Source organism: Nanorana parkeri, unplaced genomic scaffold (assembly GCF_000935625.1).
Source record: "Nanorana parkeri isolate BGI_ZX_2015 unplaced genomic scaffold, ASM93562v1 scaffold1213, whole genome shotgun sequence".
Taxonomy (NCBI): Eukaryota; Metazoa; Chordata; class Amphibia; order Anura; family Dicroglossidae; genus Nanorana; species Nanorana parkeri.
This window is the reverse complement of record NW_017307481.1, coordinates 441,220-464,872: the sequence shown is the minus strand read 5'-3', so window position 1 is coordinate 464,872 and position 23,653 is coordinate 441,220. Positions and strand designations below refer to the sequence as shown.

Here is a 23,653-nt window from a genome sequence, read left to right as displayed (position 1 = left end):
TAACACATGTTTCCCGTTTCAATAATACAACATGCTTTTTTTTTGTGTGTGTATATTGTATGTATGGGTGCATATATTAATAAAACAAGTGCCCATTAAACATGATGAAATTCCTCATTTCTAAAATAATTCCTAGTGGTATGAATGTACAACAAAGTGTAGAGAGTTCATCGGTCTGGACATTGATCACATTGGTGGTCAGTGTAAATACTCCCATTTAATTGCAGAACAGTGCAAATGCCCCTATTATGTTGGTGTTTAATGTCAATGTTTCTGTGTTATTGGTAAACAATGTTAATCCCCTTCCCCCAACATTTTTGCAGAGTGGCAGAAAGACTTCAAACTTTGACATGGCATGACAGGTGCTGTTTGTCACCATGTTGCCAAGGACACAGTATATGGTGTTCTCAACAACATGGTGGCAAACAGTGCTTTTGATGGAAAATTGACAACCTGACAACTGTATGTATCTATGGCAGCGCAAGAACTATACATTTGTATAATCTGTGGCTTGATAGTTCTGCCACCAATGTGGACTTCACTTGGCAGAGTCACAAGCCTATACGTCAGGAAAGTAATCACTAACACCAATGATCTCAGCTTCCTGACAATGACCTCTTAACATAAGGGGACACTTTACCACTGACCATTTATGTAAAGGGGCATCTGAATACTGAACACCACTAATGAAGTTGGGGGAGTTTGGAGTTTCCAGTTGCCAAAGACTTCATGATGGAAAACTGTAAGTTAGCACAGACATCCAGACTAGTAAACCTTGGCTGCTTAATGGGCAAAGTCACAAGTCTCGCTGACACTCACTCTCTGCAAACTCACTCACTACAAAAACCCAGGAAGTGAGAATAGGATTCCAAACTTGCTACAATTTTAACAGTGAAAATGTAAAGCCCCACTTTTGATCTGATTGCTGGTCATGAAGTGGTTGACATTGCCTTTGTGTGGAGGGTATGCAATAATAGAGTGCATAACTATGCAGCTGGAAGTTATATTACCATACCTTATGTTTTGTCATGGTTCCTACAATGAGGGGGCAAACCATGCCTGACAGGGTTCCAACACCATTGGAAATACCCATGAGAATACTGGCATAGCGAGGTGCAATGTCCAAATGATTCACATTGAAACCTAAATGGTACAATAAATACAGATATGAATGCTGTATAAAAATAAAATAAGATTCATATGACATTGCAGGTATTATTCACTCAATTAAAAATGCAAGGAAGATTGGTTAATTAAATCTGTATGTGTGTAGATTTTTGTTCCAACGGTGTGCTATAGATACAGATTCCGGTATGTTACATACAGAGCAGTGTTAATTTGGACAGCAAATTTCCATTTAGTTTTAGTCACAGTCTTTTGACTAAAATGCTATTTAGTTTTAGTCATAGTTTAGTCATCTGAATTGCTTTAGTTTTAGTCAACTAAATCTACAGTAAATCCCAGATAGCAAGGACAACTTGCTACAAACTTGTGGCAGGGTGAAATTGTAATTCTTGTTAACTTGTTGCACACATTCCTGGCAAGTTGTAGACTTGCAGAACACTGGCAGCACAAGTTCTAGTTGACACTTTTTGAATTTGTAGCAAATTTGCTTGGCAAGTCTACAGCAAGAGTCCTGCAGGTCTTAGCAAGAGCTCTGCAAGCTCGCTGGTCTGGAGACTTGCTGTAATTGTGCAACAAAGTTGTGAAGCTTGGCAAGTCTGCAATAGTTTAGCAAGTCATTTTCAAACTTGCAGCTCAATTGCTTGCTATCTGGGATTTAGTATACTGAAATCCAGTGGGTTTAGTTAAAGAGTGATTAAGGAATTTCTCTAGAATTTCCAATCTCATTATATACTCCTGGAGTAAACATCTGTTAACCTGTTATTACTTATGGTATTAAGGTTTGAACATGCAATTCAGATTTAACTGTTCTGATATATAACATGTCTTTATTTATCTTAAAATTAGATTAAACTAAGACTTATAAAGAAACAATAATATTTAGTATTTTCAACAAAGGACCAGTAATTAGATATGCATTAATTATAACATCTTGCATATGGCATTCATCATTCCTTCAAGCAGAAGTACAACTCTAAAATATTAAAATAAAAAACTATATTGACTATAATGCCATTGCACATGTTACCTATTAGCTATCCATTCAGGATGGAAACAGAACTGGAAATCCAAAGAGATTATTTCTGATAGGATCTCTTCCCAAATCGCCTCTCCCTAACATTTTAGTCTAGTTTTAGTTAGTCGACTAAAATGTCAATATATTTTCATTATAGTTTTAGTCATCATAACTTAATATATTGGCATTTTAACAACTAAAAATTACACCACCAAAATTTGCAATGTTGTGGGAGGGAGTCTATCACTTGATTACTTGTTCAAAGACGTTTTGTCAATAATATCCTCAGCTAACCCTGTTATACCTACAGGTTCGTACTTATCTCCTCCGATAGCTGAGATCTCCCATGCTGTCTGCAGCCCAGACTATTTAAATCTAGTACTAGGCTGATGTCACCTGCGCACTAACATCCCAAAGACTTGAATGGAACACACTCCTACTGCAAAGCCCTATTCAAGTGTATGGAATGTTAGTGCACAGGAGCCTTCCAGATTGATTGATACTTAGTACTATGTATTCTTCCATCTAACGATTTGAAATTTACTCTGGCTACCAAACGAACCCAAAGCAGACCATGCTTAACCAATTGGTAAGGTGTTCTCTTCTTGAAATGTTTCTCCTTTTCCTCTAAATGTGCCTTAGGTAGAGTACATCTATAGATTTAATTTTTGTTTTATAAAACCACAACACTTCATTGCAAAATGCCGTTGGCTTGTGTGTTTTGTTGCATAATTTGCACATTGATGCTATGATAAAATTGCAGGTAAATTTGCCTTCTTTTTATTGTCAGTCTTCATCTGTTTTGTAATAGTCGTTTATCTTAATTTTTCTGATCCTCACTCAGATGCTTACATAAGCCCATAACCTTTTGGGTATAAATAAAACATGATGAGAACTGTCTTCAGCTGATTTTGATTAAGGTCAAATGAGTCATTTAATTTAAAAACCTAAACCTTCAAAAATAACAATAATGGATCAACTAGAAGGATGGTCAAACTGTTGTACATGACACTGTTCATGTTTTATTTTTTCCTATTTCAAGAAATACTGTAAATAATAACTAAGCGTTTAAATGTGTACAAAAATGTCATGTTTAATTTTGTCCCTACGAAGACTGTCTTCTTTTCCCTGGGATCATCAAGAAAACATGTTATTCCATTAGGGGTGTCCAGACTTTGGTACAATTAAATTGCATGAAATGGATTAGTTGGGTGCATATATCACTTAGGAAAACTTGTCAATTTAAGTAAGGTAAAATTCAGTGGGAACAATATAATAATACACAGCAACAAATTAGTCTGCAGCAGTCTGAAATCTTAATTCTTGCTATGGCTGACTGCTATTGGTGCATCACAATCTTCACTACTTTTTTTGAATAAGCTTTTGTGTTTCACGTTGGGATTTTGGTTTTACTGGGATAATGATCACACTAGATTATATATTCTTATTGGATTAATGACTCACCTGATATAGCAAATCCACTGAAGCCCACAGCTAGAACAAGGAAAGAGATGGCTACTCCCCTGGAGTGTGAATAGCCCACAACTAGAAGAAGCGTGGCCTCCATACCAAAACCTATGGAAAAACACATACAAAATATTATATATAAATATCACCAATTATCATGACTATTTTCAACTTCCTGTCATCCTGAGACTAGGCTTGCAGAAATGTTTTAATGTTTGAATTAAACCTTACTTAAAGAGTATTTGATATATTTTTACCTACCCAATGCCTTTTTTGTATTCTTAGTCGTGGTGAATTCACCACAGTCTACACATGCCTGCCAGCAGTTAATACATATGGATAAGCCAAATCTACAATTGAACAAACTATATAATAATCATTGCAACATCTCTTCCCAATGTGCCCCATTTATAGGCATGGTTCAGCTAACCCCATCGTTGGTGTTGATTTCTAAAGATCTGGACAATCTAAATGCTTGTTATTTTAGCTTTTTGTTATCTCTAAGCCAAATAGTTAAGCTGGCAGTCTTAAAGCGGCTTTGCCAACAAAATGACTGTCATGTCCTAAACCACGCTGTATTGTCCCAAGCAGATCATGTCATTGCCCAACTTCACTATCAATTGTTTTTGTCAACAATACATACCTCCGCAGTTCATCATTTTACGGACGTTGGTAGTAGACATTATCCTTTTGGAACGCAGGAAGTCAGCTATCTGCCCTCCAATGGGTACAATGATTGTCATTACCAAGTGCGGTAGTGCAGAGAGAAGACCAACCTGTAAGACAGACAGGAAGCAATGGATCCTTAAAGGATAAAATAATATTTTATAATATGTTTATGCAATGTAGCAGTCTGTTGTTTATTTTTGCTTGTAATGTATGTGCTTCTAAATATCATCATACCAAATTCTGTGGCATGGCTAAATCATACATGCATTAAAGGTTAAGCGCACCTCAGTAATAACCCTTTTTTTAGACCTCATCCCCCTTTTCTCCATTAGCTTTTGGGCAGTGAAGTTTTCCAATACCTATGGCAGCCTTCTTGCTACATTCAGAGTAGACACACATGTACCAGGTAAGGATGGGAACTGCCAAAGACAACAGTGTCAGTCGGCCGACATAAATGCCAAGGTGCTGTGGGGACTTCCATATTTCTTTGGGGTACGTCTTGTCATCATCCCAGCAAGTGTGGAAACTCTGCTCTGGATTATACCAGGACAGAGCATAGGCAGCAGAGGCTGAGGGCAAGCTGCAAAATCCATAAGTTTACTATAGTTAACAAAAAGGAATGGGGTCGTGTTCGGGAGTAGGTATAATTGAGGATGTAGAACTGTCATTTGTGTCAGTATTATTTTAAGTGCACCTATTCTTTCATAACACAGCTCATTTTTATTTATTGAAAAATGGCTTTAAAATGATCAAGGACCTCCTTGATGAAGGGTTCTGAGGACTATCATCAAAAGGCAATTCGGTATAAACATTGGTTACTAGTTTTCTTTCAGTTGTTCTCAGTCTACAATGATTTACACCTCAATATAGCTGCAATACAGGACTTAAAATAACAAGTACGGCATAAGAAACTCTCTAGATGTGAATTTGAATATTGGCTGGCTGGAATCACTTGACTGGGGATGGGTTGGATTTAGCTAACACATGCAGAGACTGCAGCATATGCTCTGTTGCTTCTGTGATTACATGTACTTCCTGAGAATGTAGTGCTATATAGAGGTCATAACATAGCACTGTATACATTGACCTGTGGGGTGTATGATGTTTACCACAAAAGCACACTGATACTTTTAAGTATATTGGCATTTTAACAACTAAAAATTACACCACCAAAATTTGCAATGTTGTGGGAGGGAGTCTATCACTTGATTACTTGTTCAAAGACGTTTTGTCAATAATATCCTCAGCTAACCCTGTTAAACTGGCTTTTAGGCTGTGTTTTTTGACTATAATGGGCTTCGCTAAAGTTTTATTCAAAACCACATGACAATAAATGTATTTATTTATAGAGACTATTGATCCCGACTTGACTTAGAAAGTTAATAATACAGTTTTTCCAGAAAGAACACATACCTTGCTGATCTCAAAGCCAAACACTTCCTCAAAATAGGCCGGTTGGCTAATGAGTAAGAGATAGAATGTCCAACTACGGCAAAAGTTTGCAACAATGATCGCATATACTGGCATAGAGGTGAAAAACTTTCGCCAAGGTGCCTTAAATTTCTGCAACAAGACAATATTACATATACAGCAATTAAAAAACTTGGTTTACATACATTTTCTAATGACATATATTTACATTTGTAATTTGATGTGTATTCAATTAAAATTACCACAGACAAAACTACTTCTGATACTGGTAGTAATGCCAGTCTTAGGCTTAGCATGAAAGGCCAAGAGAGAAAATGATAAGCATGATGAAGCAAACTGCAGGAAGATTAGTACATGACTACTTGTAGAGAGTAAATGCAGATGGCATTTGTGAGAGGTACAATTATATTGGTAAGCCCGGATTTAAAATTCTTTAGTTAAAGTGAACCTGACCTGCGCATGGGAGGTAATTCATCTTAGCACCAAGGCATGTCAAGTATGTTCACTGGACTGCACATGCACAGATCAGTATCCAAGGTAAAGCAGTTTGCAAGCAAACCATGTCAATTCATTTAGCAATAATGCCCTAGCTAATTTGCATACCAAAATATTTTTATTTTAAAGAACATGTAAGGCTTCTTATTTTGTACACTGTTAAAAAAATTGCTCTGTCTTTCTATAGGCTGACAGATTAGGCTGTTTCTCAACATCCTTAGGACAGGGCATCATGCTAAGGAACATTAATAAACAGATTGGAGGAAGAGGTTAAAGAGACTATTATTCAATACACTTTTTAAAAAGCGGGTTTCAAAAACTATTTATTTTACAAAATAACATTTTAAAAACTGAGTGAAGCACTTAATGAGGCACTTTACCCGGTACTTACACCTCTCACTTCCTAATCATTCACAGTGGGCCCCCTACTGTGCATGCATGACTATTGGCAGATTGTGGGGAGACTGCCCTGCAGCCTCCTGAAATGTGCAACGTGATATCCCAGGAGGCTGTGGGAGCAGAGGACTATGTCATCCTTGCTTAGGGCCTAGACGAGGAAGAAGGAAGTGGGAGCAAGTACCAGGAGATAAAGCAATTGCACTAGTAATAAATTAAGTTCGGCTTTAATCTTGTACATTCGTAAAGGGTATCATCAGTGATAGACCCAGAAACAAATTCATACAAAAAATTATATACATATACTGATGTATGTACAATGAACATTTTTGTGGATTTAACAAATCCATGTGCTTTGATGTCAGCTGAATTTGTGTATATGCAGATATGATGTTTCTGTTATTTGTATGAAACAATGCCTAATAAAGGAAACTGTTTTAAAAACCTTGCACCTAAAATATATTCAGTTAACTATACAAAAGGTATTATCTACATTTTTACTTTCCTACAACTACTACCTATGGTTAACACGGTACAGCCACACTTTGTTGTTAGTATTACTGTAGAAAAAAATTTAACTCACCGCCAGTGGGTTCATGAAACCTGTGCTCTCGCCAATGCTCTCCTCAATGTACCTTCTCTCTTCTTCTGATATTGTGGGATGTTGTGCTGGGCTCTCATATGAGACAAGAATCCAGAACATGTACCAGAAAATACCAAAGCTCCCTATGGATCATTAAATCTAGTTCAATTGGCCATAAAATCAATATGGCAGCTGGACATTTACAAATACGGTACTTAGACACACAGATTGGTATACTAATAGCTTATGTCTCTATGCGCTCTGTTTATAGTCCCAGTGCTACTTTGCTCTTGGAATAATAATATGTTAATATTAAATGAAAGAAAAGAGAAATCCAAACTGGGAGATTTTCTTTTTTCTTAAGAGCAACCTGTTGAAATGGTCACCCTGACAATTATCTATGAATACTTAAAAGTGTATACCAGTGGGAGGAGTTAACACATCGAAAGGCGATTGGCTACAAAATAAAGTAACTTAGATCCAGCCCAGAATATAATTCTATGGCTTAAAGCGTATGTATGGAAAACATATGCAATACATCCCTGCAATATACTGTATTTACATTTCTCCATAATTTAAACCTGTTGATTTGCCAGAAGTCTGTGAGCCGAGGTTTTCATATGACACCTCGGCTCACAGACCGGAATGGCATTCGGGAGCTCACGAATAGCATTCGGGAGCTCACGAATAGCATTCGGAGCTCCCGAATGCTGTGTAGTATTTGACAGCTAAGAATGTCAAACCATGGCTCGCTCCGCCCATCTGTTTACTTTCGGGTAGGATGTCATTTTGTGGCGAGTTTTCGTTGTCATTTTTTTAAAAAAATTAATTCAAACGATTTTTCCTAAAAGTGTGGTTTGTTTATTGACTTTGAATTTTAACACTTTAGTGAATGAGTAGGTCTATGGGGTGCCTCCTTAATTAAAGGGGTACCCCGATGCAAATAAGACCCCTTTCCCAAAGATCCCTACAACAACCGGGTCAGGGTTGTGGGGAAGAGGCCCTTGTCCCCATCGGCATGGGGACACCCTCCCAATGCCGAGGGCACATGGCTGGTAAGGCGCAGGGAGGGCGGGACGCTCAATCGCCCCCCCTTTCCTGCCCTGCCAGGCCTGTGCTTGGATCAAGGGTCTGGTAGGAATGTTAGGGGGACCCCACATTTTTTTCCCCATTTTATGGAGCTGGGATTCACCCTTAAAATTCCTACCAGACCTGAAGGGCCTGGTATGGATTTTTGGGGGGAACCCCACACACTTTTTTTGTTTGTTTTAACTTGGTCCCTCCTAACATTCCTACCAGACCTAAAGGGTCTGGTATCAATTTGGGAGGAACCTCCCGATTTTTTTTTCCTCTTCTGCAGACTGTAAACAAAAAAAAATGTCTAAGGTCACCTTGCTGCAACGAAATTTCGTCCAACAAGCAAAATATCGTACAGACTACCGCTAATGAATTTCAGAATCAGAAATTCGGATTCGTTTGCATAATTCGGAATTCGGATACATCCGAATCTTCGAAATTTCGTCCGAATTTTGACAAAACATGTCTACTATATAGATTTTTTAATTTACAGCACAATGTACATCGTATTTTCCTGACTTTTTGTGTGGTACTGCTGTAACTTACCATAGACATAGAACACTGAGCTCCATCCCGTATACTGTACTAACACCCCAGCCAAAGGCATGGCCACCACAGCTCCAGCATAGGAACCTAGAAAATGTAACAATAGATAAAAACATTTATTGTCAGATCTACTCCCACAAAATCTTTTCATGTGGACACACAACTCAAGCCTCCTCAAACTGACCTTTAAAGAAGATAAAGGATTATTGTGTTGTGGGCAACTAGCTCTAGCACCATAGTATGGAAGGGAAACATTCCAAAGAGGACAAAGCCTAACATGCATTTTGACCATTCCCTACTCTATCCAAAACAAAACCTAAAGTTTTGGCTTTATAGATACTGTAATTTAAAGCTTAAATTGCAGGAAGTTATGTATTAAATTAGTAGGTCTTTGCTATAACTGCCATCAAAGCTGCTGCAGCTACTGTCCACTAGGGGTCAACCGATATGGATTTTAAGAACCAATACTAATTAGGGCCACCTTTCAGGCTGATAACCGATACCAGGTTCCAATATTCTGTTTACATCTAGCTGGGCCTGCAGCTCAATGTAAACAGCAAGCAGTTGCCTGATATTGGTCGAACCCTACTGAGTCTCTGCCCACCCCCATGTCCCCCCACCCCATTCATCTGCCGGTGGCAGAATTCCACAGCCGGCAGCTGAATGTAAACAGCAAGCAGTGGGCAGGTGTGCAATAGCCAGCCTGCTATTGGCTATTTCAAATTAATGCTGGGGGAGGTATTATTACAGTCAGCCACTGACTGCCAATGCTGGGGGAAGGAGGGTTTATTGTTAGAGCTAGCCACTGACTACCAGTGCTGAGGGGTTCATTATTACAGCCTGCCACTGACCACCAATCTGCGGTAGGGGTTATTATTACTGCCTGCCACTCACCGCCAATGCTGTAGGGGTATTTTTACAGCCTACTACTGACCACCAATGCTGGAGGGTAAGCATTACTTCCACTGACCACCAATGAAGGGGGATTCATTGCAGCCACTTACACCAGTTCTGGGGTTTATTTGTTGCCATCATTAGTTTTTATGATATAGAGAGCTGCTGAGCTGCAAAAGCAGCCATCTTTTTTGGTCCCTGAAGATGGCATTTACAGAATTAGCATAACCAATCCAAGTATCTGGGGGAATGCTGAAGGGGGGCTGAAGTGTTTTATGATGTTGAGCTGATACACTCTTTATGACAATTTTTCTAAATGCATTTATATTTACACCTTACAAGATCTTGCAATCTGACAAGTGACATATTATTGCACAGAATACAGTTATGAATTACTAGAGACAAAATATGATATAAGTAGGGATGGTCTCGATGTTCGAGTCCAACAACAGTTCGACTTGAACATCGGTAGTTCGTGTGTTCGGCGAACACGTTAACTATCAGGGCATTGGGCAGGCTGTTCGCACGCCAAGTTCCCCACAAGCCTTTGTGCACCGCACAGTGCCTTGTGAAGCCCTGATTGGGTAAAGTAATGCACCTGACCACAGAGACTTTGCCCAGTCATGGCACAGTTCACTGTAAGAGCCATGATTGGGCAAAGTAATGATGACTTTGCCCAATCATGGCTCACAGCTAAGTCCTGTCAGGTGCCGGACAAATGTAAACAGTTGGGCGGAGCAAGCGATGATGTCACTGCTAGTTCCACCCTGGGTGTTATATATATTTTTTAAAATTCTTATTTCTATTTTTTTTTATTTTGCTGAGTCATCATGGACAACGCTGGACTCTTGATTGACCTTAGGATTATGTTGGTGGATTCATTTTTTTAATTTAAATAAAAGACTTGTCAAAAACATGTCTTTTGTTTTTCTTTTTCAATTAAAGGTTTTGTATAAAAGTGTGGCGTCTTTTTTACAATTTGAATTCAACCCTTTAGTGAATAGGTACCTCTTACTCATTTACACGGGGGGGCCGCATCTGGGTGCCCCGATGTGAATAAGCCCCACTGCCCGCACCCCCACAACCAACACCGCAGGGTGTGTGGGGAAGAGGCCCTTCTCGCTTGACCCCATCCTTTCTTGCCCTGCCAGGCCTGTGCTCTGATCAAGGGTCTGGTTAGGAATTTTAGGGGGGACCCCATGTTTCCCCTTAAGGGCCTTAAGTTTGCCCTGACATTTCAATCTCAGATCAAAGATGTGTATTTCTCTACTAGAGGGACAGGGTTTACTTTGGGCAGGGTTGCATTAGGACTCTCTGGTTTAATTAAGGTTTACGATAGCCCTTTACAACTGGCTCATTAACATGCTATGCCAATCCTGTGTTAGGGAACCAAGAAACTTAAAGTGCAGGTTTAAAATATAAAAGGAATTTATTAAAAACAACAATAAAAATAAATGGCAAAAAACAATGGAGAAAGTCCAGGACAAAGTCTGTGCCAAGCCAGGGGTCAGATGCCAAAGCGGGTAGTCAACCAAGCCATGTCAGGGAGCACAGAGAACAGGATGAATGAAAACAAAGCTGGAGTCAGGAACCAGGAGATCAGTCAGCCAGAGCCAGGATCATAAACGGAAATCAGGGCTAATGGCAGCACACTTGGTTGATCAGAACAAACGCAAGTACAGAGAATGAATGTACAAGGTGAAGGTTATAAAGTGACCTGGTACCTACATCATCATTGTGAGACAGGAATTACCCAGGAGTCCTAGCAGTGCAGCAGAGTGATGATGTGTGCAGGTTTGGACATAAGAGGGTGCCAAAGAGCAACCACAGCATCACAAACACTCAGCTGTAAGAAATCCTGACATCCTGGCTAAGATGTTTTGCATTCCATTCAAACTGATCTGCTTTCTGTCATTGGGTTTTAAGCTGGTTATTTTTTCAAGAGGATTTCACTCTGCTCAGTGGCTGAAAGTAGTCACCTCGCCAACACAGAGATAAGATTTAAATCTGATTGTTTTGTCACTAATTTGTGAATTTTGGAGAAATGAGGGTAACACTGTGTTCAATACGATTTTCCCATTCCCCCACATAATTTGGGGTCGTCAGACCTCATAGCCACAAATGTCTCTAGGCTCCTGCATGTCAGGCACTTTAATATGCTAAGTTCAGTCACTCTGCATAAAGTTGCTCTCATACTAACTGCTGTTCACCCTCCGCCGGCTAATTCTGCTCCCACCCCCAGATATGCTAGGTACGCCATAGGGCCTCACAGTACTGAATGCCAATGCCCCCAAGCTACATACAGCTCTGTTACATAAATAGGCCTTTTCTATAAGAGCTAAAAGAACACTTTAGGGGAATGCTAACAAGGAATATTTTATCTACAGACATTAATGTGTTGTAAAAATATTACAGCATTGCTTAAAAAGTCACAATTGAAATCAATTCCATATACAATATTAATGAGAAAAACACTAAAATAATTGGCAGATATTTTATGAACAATAAACAAAGGAAGTCAAGATAATGCAATTTATGGATTTTTCTAGGATCTATACAAGAACTGGCAATTGTAACTTAACCTAAATACAGTAAATGCTTAGGCTGACAATTTGGCTTGTATTAATCTCACCCTCAATGTATCTATTATTATTCTGCCATTTTTGCAGGAGACATAAGAGGATCAGTAACATTAATTTTTAATGTATCATGTGACAAATTCATTTCTCTAAAACAGATGACTTTGGTGTCCTTAATCTACCAAGGAATAGCAATGGGCACCAAAAGGTCACCATTTGTATTTTCAAATCAATTAGCATGCATTATTTATGCAGCATTGAGGTGCTTGTCTATTTTTAGAAAGAACCTTACCTATGATTTGTACTGGAATAAAACATCAGAGCTGCAAAAATGTCCATCAAGGACACTTAACTTCTGTTTTACTAGAGTAATTTTGCACATTTTATTCAGCTAAATCTGTGCATGATGTAAATAATATTATAAATGTTAATGTTTTAAAAACTGTGTTTTTATTAATAATGTGTAAATATATATGTACAGTACATAGGGAAGCCATACTTGTTCATTGGATATGCTGTTTTTTTCTACACTGCAGCACAATCATTTTGCTTTACTGCTTCACCTCACAATGCAAGTAGATGAGTCAGCCAGATCATTGAAGACAAATAGCAACAAAAAGTTGTTATTTATTGGCCCAGGACCTGCTAGAAGACACTGGCAGGTGCTAGCCAATAGGAAACAGCTGGGCGGAGCTAGGTGTCACCGCTAGCTCCACCCATATGTTTTTATTTTGCCGACAGCTGTCAGATGCTTCAGCGGGAGTTCATCGCGTGCGGTCGGGTCAGCGTGTTAGTAGTTTTTTTTAAATATTTTTTTATTTTTTTGTTATTTATATTTTTTTATTTCTTTGAGTCGCCGTCATCGTCGTCGACAATGCTGGTCGTCGTGATTGACGCTGGATTATGTCAATTGATCATTTTTTTTTGTTGGGGGAGGGTTTATTATTAAAGACTTGTCAAAAACTTATCTTTTGTTTTGTTTTTAATTAACCACTTGAGGTCCGCGGTGTTACACCCCCTTCCCATCCAGGCCATTTTTCAGTATTCAGCGCTGCGGTACTTTGACTGACATTTATTCCGTCATGCAATGCTGTACGGCAATACATTTTATACAATTTTTTTGGGGACAGATAGAGCTTTCTTTTGGTGGTATTTAATCACCACTGTGGGTTTTATTTTTTACTATATTAAGGAAAACCTACCGAACTTTAAAAAAAAAAAACTGTCTCCCCTATATTAAATGATAAAACAGTTATTATTACCCAATTTTTTAGTAAAATATAAAAGGCGGGGTCACGTCGGGTAAAAAGACACCAAACATGTCAAGCCTTAAAATTGCGTGTGCGCGCGAAACCTCAAAAAACTACAATACCCAAAATTGGTCATAGGTGACGGTTTAAAAGTTTTTACCGCTCATCAGTTTAGTGACATGTAAACACATGTATATGTAACATGTGTAGCACAATTGTCGTTTTCACGCGCTGGTGCACCGGACGCGTATTTAAGTTACCTGTGCGTGAACGTGGAGGTAGGGGACTTAAACATTTTTTGGGTTTTTTAAAAAAAAATTGTCAATGCTTAATGTCAATGCTATTAAATAGGGGTATAACAATCCCCCTATATAATAGCAAAGGCACACTGACAGGTCCTCTTTATGGAGACATTAGGGCTCTCTAAGACCCCTGTCACCTGGGGACCCCAAAACAGGTCTGCTTCATCAGCTTCTCCTCTCTGGCAGTGATGTATTACACATTACTTCCGCATTCACAGCACGGAGGGAGATCAGCAAGGAGGAAGATGCTGAACTCCCTCCCATCTTACCTCCTGATACCCTCCCGAGCCGCAGATGGGGCAGCGGATCCCGGGATTGAAGGTAAGGGGTCAGGATGAGGGGGGCGGAGGCACTGCAGAAGGGGGCGAGCAGCCACAACATGCAAGCGATTGGCAGCTATAGAGCCGCCGATCGTTTGTATGTCCAACAGCCGGTAACGGCTGTGAAGAACGGACATGTTTTTTCTGCCCGTTCTCCCCTAGCCTTCGCGAGCAGAAAAAAAAGGCTGTCTAATTACGGCAACCCGCCCATGTGAGTCTGCCGTCCGTCCGTTTTTTCGCAACGGTGGACGGCAAGAGGTTAACAGTCAAAAACTATGGAAAGAAAGGGTTTCAGGGCGCACTCTGTTATTATGCAGTGGTTTGCCTGGCAGGGTAGCAGACTAGTGCACACTTAAAGCCATGAAGAAATGGATGCAACTGGAGCAAGACTCCTACCTTTTCTACTCGTTGGGCTTCCCTGGATCTCAGTGAGACTCACCCAAAGGTCATGCTATAGAGCCGCTGATCGTGTGTATGTAAAACAGCCGGTAGCGGCTCTTCACATCGGACGGGTTTTTTCTACCCGTGCGCGTGCGAGCAGAAAAAAAATGCCGTCTAGTTACGGCAACCCGCCAATGTGACTGTGCTGTCCGTCCATTTTTTTGCAACGGGCGGACGGCAAGTGGTTAAAAGAATTTTTTTTAAATCTGGTGTCTTTAAAAAAAATTTTTTAACCCTTTAGTGAATGGGTGTTATTCACAAGGAGGGGGTGCATCTGGGTACCCCAATATGAATAAGCCCCCCTGCCCACGCCCCCACATTACAACGCCCCAGGGCCTGTGAGGAAGAGGCCCTTGTCCCCATCGGCATGTGGCCTGGTATCACAGGGGGCACTTGCTCGCCCCCCCACCCTTTCCTGCCCTGCCGGGCATGTGCTCAGATCAAGGGTCTGGTGTGGAATTTAAGTGGGGGACCCACGTCCTTTTTTCCCCATTTTAGGGGGTGGGGTTCCTCCCATAAAATTCCTACCATACATCGGCTAAAATCAGCCGTACATCAGCTGCCTTCGGTTGCCATCGGCTAAGCCGAAGTGCATAAGGAGTTCGACTCAGGCTATCCAACATCTAGATCGGCTGAGCCGAAGCTCCGGCAGCTCACTCGCTGCCGTTCGCCCCTATTCTCATCTGGGCAGTGCCTAGAGCCGAAGGATCAGCCGAAGCTACCGCTGGATCCTTTGGCTCTTTAGAGAATAACCCCCTTAATGATGTTTAAATGATTACAGAACTACATTAATTTTTTTTGCCTAGAGTTTAGCCTAGAGAAATGTGCAAAGCACAGTTAGCCAAAACAACCAACTAGATATAATCTTCCTGGAGTAAAATCGCCAAAAGATGATCTTTTATAGTTTGATATATGTTACCAAACAATGAAGTCAAAAGATAGATTTCATAGGTTGATTTATAGATAGCGTTCATGGTAATTGTTTTGAGTGGAATTCCCATTGCAGTATCTATCCTGAAATAATAGTTCAGCACTCTCATTTACTCTGTGTGAATTTTATCACACAGCAGACCTTTCTCACGAGTACAATAAATTATATGTAGAGTGTAATTATACAAGCAGAGTAAATTGTTTTTAATGACATTACCACAAAAAGCTGTTGTGGCCAGCCTACTGCGCTCCAACGGTGGTGCCCACTTGCTCCAGATTCCATGGCACGCTGGGTATGTCACTCCCTTAATTGCAACAAGACATTTTTAACTTATTTTATACATGCACATACATATACTGTATTTGATACAAACTGCTAAGCAAATCAACACTTGCCCAGAGCTATGCACACACCCTATCCCCATATGACAGCAATCAGGCCTAGTGAAAAACCGACTATTGTTGAGCAGGGGGGTGCTGACAGGGCCACCCACGGCTGGAATTTGGCCAGTTCATCGTGAACAGGTCGAAATTCACTTCGTGTATTGCCAACTTAAAGGGTATTTTGACTTTCACTGCCAAATTGCGATAATACCCATTTTATATTTGTTGCTTTGCATTGGGATAGACCACTGTCAAATGGCTCAGAAAAACCTGTAATCAGCCATTTTGCCTGATGTAACAAAACATCTAAAAGGTATGTTTTTTTTTTAAAAGTTATTTTTATAGTATGCTGTGTGAATAGGAACACATAACGAACATATGAAGGGGTTTTCCTAAATTTGAGTGCAAAAGTGGAAATACACTTTTAGCACAAGTGATTTTAATCAAACCGATAGTAGATAGTTCAAGGGCAATATATTGCATACCTTGGCAAGTGGGCCATGTTGAAAGGACTGCATTCCTTGTGCAGTGGCACATTGTTATTTACAATATAGCAGCTAGCATATGCAATTTTGCAGTGGGTTGTTTTCTTATCTTTTTTTTAGGGAACAGCTAGCTCCATGTTTTAATACCTCTAGGTTGTTCCACAAATATATTAATCAGCAACATTCTGATTGAAATTTCCTACGTAATTTACCTGTGATCCCCAATCAGTGGCTCTGTAGGAACATGTACGTGTCAGTTAGCTTTTTGGAATATTTGCACCATTGTACCATTAACACAAGCATGATCTTCATTACAAAACTTACAATAGTCTCAAAGACTATTGTAAGTTTTGTAATAGAAGTCTGTTAGGGCAGCTTATCTCACACTGAGCTTGGACCACCGGCAACAGTGCTAAAATGCCCAAGATTTAGTGCTGGCTTGAGAAGCTTGGTCATGACATTCTCCAGTGCTAAACAGGAGCCTCAACCGTGACAGGTAAAAGCTGCCCTGACAGGTTTCCTTTAAGGATTATTTTTAACATTTATTGGGCTCACAAAAACAAATATACTGTATCAGCATGGCACACAAACTGTAATAGGTTGGAGGTGCCTGCTGTAATGACAGCTTTTGTGGTTAGTAGCACCTGAGATTTGGTTTAAAAAAAAATAGCAGTGATTTATGAATTTCCTTTGCACAGAACATTGGCAAAAAAGGCTAAAAAAGAAAGTAGTCATATTCCTTATTTCAAATGAAACAACAACAAATGTTGTGGGCAACAGGTCGCCTTTTTGCACAAGCACTGATATATCAGCTTTATTGTAATTTAAAGGATCTTCTACAAAGGATTGCATTTTTACCCACAAGAAAATCTTTGTAACAGGCCATGCAAAGACTTACCTCTACTAATCCCTGCAGGATCCTGACAAAGATGACACAGCCATAGTGTACTCTGGCTGCCGAGGGGATTAACATGTTTAACGTTGATGTAGCAACTATTGCAAATCCAAACACTCTGTAATGTAAAGACAAATACAGTAAAATAGAGTATTCACAATTCAGGTTGTCAAAACTTGGAACTGTTTGGCTAAGGTCAGATCTCAAAATAATTTTCATCCAAGGATAAATGGCTGCTATAAGTAAAATGTTTTGCCTTATTAAATAACCCATGACACACTGTTTTAACTAAACGCTACAGGGCTCATGTATTCGATTTAAACTGACACCCATCACATATCTAATGCACCATATATACTGTATCATGTGTCAAGACCTCTGACAAAAATAATTAGTTAAATCCACATAGTTACATAGATTGAAAAAGAAAACACAAGTCCATCAAGTTTAACCACAATTGCTTTTTTCATTAGTGCATTTCTTTATAGTGTTTTTTCAAAATATCAAATTAAATAAAATTGAGGTTGGATGAAAGGTGTAATTCTGCATAACCGTTTTCTTAGATAAATAGTACTTTTGTTTAGAGGTCTATATTTCGGACCAAAATAAGGGACCATTAAGGAGGAAAGAGGGACAGAGGCAACTGGTTGCAAAGGAGTGACAGTTCTTCCAAATGAGAGGCTATGCATCTCTTGTTCTACCATACTGCTATTCTGCTAGCTACTGTAACAAGCCAACCTGGAGCTTAGCCTGACCCCATTGGCTTGCATGTAGCAAGAAAATTCAAATCCTGGTAAATGTATTTATCTGGACAACATGAACAGAGAGTCCCTGCTTTGAGATCTTCTCCTCCAAAGAAGCCCTAGGTGGGGACTTTGTGCTCATGCTGTCAGGGGAATAAAGTTTACAGTGGTTGAATGTTCTTCAAAGTATAGCTGGTCTTTTCCTTTGGATCTCTGTAGCTTGCAGGTACAGCCTGATGGTTGATGACCAGCTCCTGCTCTGTGCAAATGTCATGTTTAAGATCCCTCAGGCGGCTGTCTCTCTAGACTGCTTATGTTGTATTCTGGAAATGTTGTGATAATACTGGTTCGCCCATGGGCAACAGATTGTACTGCTTGAGATGTCTATCAGGCCAGCAAAGTAAACAAGGACACCATTTACCACCTTATCTCCAGTCTGGAAAACATCTTCCATACCTTCCAACTTTCTGAGATGTGACACTTTCAGTGCAAAGCATGTAGGCAGAGGACACACCCAACACACCGCCTTCAGTTAGGGGGATCACAGAGAATTTATTAACTAAAAAAATATTTAAACCCACAAGTACTTTCACCACTGCTTGTTCTTTGTACTGGATTTTCAAAATAACAAATGCAATCATGCAGCAGTTAGATGAATGTTTTAGGGAACACTCACTTTTCTGCATTAACGCACCATGCAGTAATGCACATAAAATGCTTTACTGCATTGTAGTACCTTTCATTCCAGGGACGTGAGGTCAGGGAGGCAGGTGAGGCAGAGCCTCACCTAGTATTATGGAGGAAAAAGCTGTCAGCGTCAAGCCTGAATCTGACAGATTTTTCTCCATTTAGATCGGCTTCTATCAGGTTACACAGCAGGGAAATCCTCCCTGTTGTGTAACCTGTCATGGACAGAGCGCTGCCTGTTAATTACAGGCAGCGCTGCATCTGGCTTTTGACAGGTAGTTAGGTAACACAGCAGCGGGCTTCCCCACTGATTGTGTAACCTAACTAGTGAGGCCATAGCTGTCACAGCCTCTACTTTTTGTTAGAGACGCAAACTCTGTGGATGGTTTGGACCAATGGCAAAGCACCATTGGTCCAAGCTGTCCAATAAAAAAAAACAGAAAAAAAAACCACGGAGGCCATCAATCTCGATGCCTCAGCTCCTCCCTCCTTCACACTAACTGGGGCTTCGTCAGGATGTGGTCGGGGCCTCAACGTGGTATGGGTGGGGCTTTGGCATGCTGGGGGCGGGGTGGGGCTGGGATTGCTGTCGGTGGGGCTGGGGAATGCCTCACCAAGAAGCAAAGCTTCTGCATGTCACTGATTCATTCTGACCCTAGTGCACCTTGTTGATGGATGTCAGTGTGCTGCTACCCACTTTTTCTGCAACAATATTACCAGTGATGAGCTGTGGGAGCACCTAACTGTGTTGGACAAGTGTGGACTCACCTGGAACGACACTATGGTTTTTAGTACGGTGACCTGCCCATTTAAATAAATGGACTGTCTTAACGTAACACACCGAACCGAAGATTCACAGATTTTCTGATATACAGCAACAGAGATGCAAATGAGTCTCCTCTATAGCTCATTCAGATTTTTTGAAATTTGGAGCTTGGGATATTGAGCTCTGTAATCAACAGGCATTTTTCAGCAAAGCAAATCTAACAAGCACCTGAAAAGGAGAACAGAGATCTGCCTTCTGGCTGAATATGGGTATACACAGTATTTATATGCATTCTTTCCTATTTTCCTGAATAATGAAAACCAAACACTAGCGATGGGGCATCATTCACATCGGCACTCCAGTGTTCAGCTTTTCTTTAAAAAGGAGAAGTTATCTGAGAAGCATAAACAACTTTTATGGTTCCCGGATCGCTTTTTCATGTGTGTAGATGGTCCTGATTAAAACTGTGATGTGATGTGTGTAGCTACATTTAGATCTTTTAGTCAGATTCTGAACACACACATTTCTGTTTTTTCCAAACACAACTAAACTGAATGCAGGTAAAAGCAGAGTCTGAATGACATTAAAAATCAATTACCTGCTTTATATGCAAATATGTGCAAAACCACTATGCAAATCCATAAGAAGATAGTGCACTGTCCATTCCCATGAGGAAACAATGCATTGTGTCAGATTCTATACAGTGATTTCCCCATGTTGTTTGTCTAGAAGCAGGAATGAGGCCTAATACATAAAGGAAATATATGCAAAATCACTATGCAAATCCATAGCAAGATGGTGCACTATCCATTCCCATGAGGAAACAATGCATTGTGTCAGATTCTATGCAATGATTTCCACATGTTGTTTCTCTTGAAGCAGGAAGTTTGAGAGGTGGGAATGGACACCATAAAACTTCAAGTTCAAGGTTAGGACCTGGTTTATTTTGCTGTCCCTCACAGAGCTATCTTGCTAACAGATGTCTGTTCACAACCTGCTAAATGAAGTGTTGAATGCCCTGCGAACTGTAAATGAGCATGTGAGCCGAAAGAAAGGAGAAAAATGCTGTAAAATACAGAAGAGTGGAGATTTATTGATTTGACTAGGTTTTCGTTCTACTGCTAGCTCATTAACGTACTGCTGGTAAATTGGCTGAGAAAGATCTGGGAAAGAATTCTGAATGGATAATTAAAATCCATCAACACTGCTCTTGGCTTGGCCCTACATGTGGCATGTACAGAAGTGCACAAGCACACAGCATGTCTCATTAACTGGTGCCTTCGAGCCAATGTATCTCAAGACCCACACCTAGCGTGACCCCCATTCCGTAGAGCCCTGCCTTACAAAGTCTAGCTTCACAGCTATGAATTATATTTGGCTTTAAGAAAATCAAGTAATAATGGATGCAATTTGCTGTACGAGCGGCAAGCAGGATAAAATACACAGTGGCATTAGGGCCGGATTTACTCTCCCTGCTGCCCCAAGGCCAGGTTCCGCAATGCACCCCCCTCTCCGCCAATAACCACCCCTTCACCCGCCCCCCATCAACGGAGAATGGCAACCAGATGGCAGGGGTGGCAGGGTTAGTTTTTTTGATTTGAGATAAAAATGTATAAATTACTATTCTCTAAAAATAGATAGATAAGAAGCTAGAAAGACATTGGCAGTAGCTATGGGGAGGCTATATCCCTAGTTAAATGCAACTTTGTAATTGTGTATTGTATCATAAATGTCGATCTTATGACTTAGAACTTAGATAATTGTTATCGGGGTTCACCTGCACAAGACGTCCTTTTACCGGATGCATACAGTTAAACATCTATTGGGGTGTATATAGCATATGTTTTGTTAGGGGTCTTCTATGGGGCATAGATTTTTTCCAGGCTATACCATGAAGATCACTAGCTTTGTCTTGTATTCACCTCAAGCATGGCTTTAGGTGGTCGACTTCATGTTTTTACATTCCGTTCGATTTCACGCAGGAGAATTGGCCTTATATTAGGGAGAATGTCAAGGTTGTATTTGCCCTGCGTGTGAATGGCTTAGGGATACTGGCTGCTCTCTGCATTCAGAAGGCATTTTGCATGACCAGGCACATGCTTTAGGGAAATGTTATATGGTTGAAAATCAAAGTAGTGTGTTTGTATGCCAGATTATTTTTGTAAAGCACGGGAATCGAACCCAGATGTGTGATTTGAGAACATTGTTCTGGACACACACCTGAATGCAGTAGATATGGACAAGCCCTAATAAACAAGATCACTGCAAAGACAAGCTACATATTTCAGGGTTCATGGTTGTGTGTGACGTACGCCCGGCCCAAACCCGCTGTACGTCAATCACACGTGACTATACACAGTGCTGAACCAAGCGTGGTGTCACAAGGACGTAGCGCTACCACTCTCAGCCTCACCCTGCACAGAGATTCCCCAGCTCGTGGGACACAATCTCAAGCCAGCAGACTGAGAGCGATCATCACAAGGGTTGGTTAACTCCGCAGTTAACCCTATACCCACAAATGTTCGCTGCCACCATGTGTTTTTAACGGAAACACAGACCGCGTCCAGCAAGTGCTCTGACAATTTAAAACACTTAAATAATACCTATGATACCGCTGTCCTCCCAGACAGGAATATGACAGGATTCACTATATAGTAGCGCTCTTCATGGAGGCAAGGATACTTTAAGTTCGTATTTAGAGAGTAGAGATAAGCTTAACATTTTTTAGATCGTCCTTTAATGAAAGAAACGGTGCAGAAAATATACAGAAAAATATAGTATTAAAAAGAGACAAAATATATATACAACAGTAAAATAAACGGGAATAAAAGGTGAATACTTAACAATCCTGGTTTTAGGAGTTCTGAGCTCAGTAAGCAAAAGAGAGGGCTGAAGGGCTCTTCTTCAAGCAAGCTGTTTATATCAACTTGTCCACTGGTAGTAGATGAATGCCTGGTTGCATGCCTTTAATTAGAGACAGCTATAAAAGTCTTAGAGGGCTATTTGGGACTCACTTGTGCTGTGGGGCAATAAAGATCACAGGCCAGAAAGGTAGATCTCTATTCTGTGGAATGTGGAAGGCCTGACAAATGACTAAACGAAGGCCTACATTTGCTCTGAACTGGGGGATAAGAGAATGCTATTTTTGATATTCAGACTCAAACCCCCATCTTGAGATTTGTGAGTGCATTCAATGGCTCAAACAACTAAAAAATCTGGGAATGATAAAACAATTTTTTATTAAACTTAGGGGTTAACTGGATAGGTACAACTTACTTATCTAGGGTGCCCTTGGCTTATGAAAAGGTCAGAAGTCCTGGAATTGACAGTCTTTGATCAAGGGCCTAAGTACATTCAGCAAGATGTCCTAGACAAGGCTCAAACAAACTATGCATCTTCTTTATGTGTCGGTGTGGGTGTACTCATATAGGTACAGTATATATGTATACCTTCCTTCCTGAAAGGCCATGATCCATGGCATCTTAGGTAGGTGTTGACCGTGGGTGTACAGTCACACACGGTACATTTTGACATGTATATCAATACAGAGGTTTAGCATCCCTCTGTTTTTATCATATTTCATCCATCGGATAGAAGTTGGCTTCTAAATCTAACAAGGCTTTAGAAGGTTTCTCTGGTACTACTTGGACATCTGTCACTCTTTAAAGAGTTCCACGAATATTTGTGACCTCTTTTAGGGCCTAATAAAGGCTGAAAAACATCATAACACTGATGCTTGGTGGCTTTGGACATGCATCGCCCTGTCATCCTCTAGAATTGTTTATGACCAGCTTCAATAAGGGCCTTGGACTCATCTTGGGCAGAGGAACTAGGTTTTCAACCAGAGAAAATCTGTAAGGAAGTCACTGAGCTGAGTTACAATCTTTGGTGTAGCACTGCAGAGTTACCCTCCATCTGTTGTGATCAGACTCTTGGCAGTAAGGTACTCTTGCCAGTGTTCCCCCCGAAAAAGTATGCTAATTCCTAGTTTATCCTCTCAGATGCTGCCCTGGAAGATGACTTGGGAAAAACTAAGTTAGGTACCTGGTTAGGTTTCCAGGAATCTTGCAGGGCAGCATGGATTCCCGCACTGCTTATTGAGGGAAGATGGTTCAACATGAATTTAATTGTTACTGTCCGGCAGTGGCGTAACAACCGGGGGGGGCGGGGGGG

At 40.4% G+C, this 23,653-nt stretch overlaps 1 protein-coding gene across 1 annotated transcript in view; it reads right to left on the bottom strand.

The window, feature by feature from the left end:
• The window catches only part of LOC108797019 (vesicular glutamate transporter 1), a 158,476-nt gene that overhangs the window by 1,132 nt on the left and 133,691 nt on the right, over positions 1-23,653 (bottom strand). Inside the window, exons 4-11 of the mRNA XM_018568583.1 lie at positions 17,288-17,402; positions 15,738-15,825; positions 8,805-8,891; positions 7,182-7,324; positions 5,690-5,839; positions 4,251-4,383; positions 3,605-3,715; positions 1,016-1,143 (exon numbers count right to left, since the gene is read on the bottom strand). Coding sequence (XP_018424085.1) covers positions 1,016-1,143; positions 3,605-3,715; positions 4,251-4,383; positions 5,690-5,839; positions 7,182-7,324; positions 8,805-8,891; positions 15,738-15,825; positions 17,288-17,402 — 955 coding nt within the window. The remainder of the gene's footprint in view (positions 1-1,015; positions 1,144-3,604; positions 3,716-4,250; positions 4,384-5,689; positions 5,840-7,181; positions 7,325-8,804; positions 8,892-15,737; positions 15,826-17,287; positions 17,403-23,653) is intronic.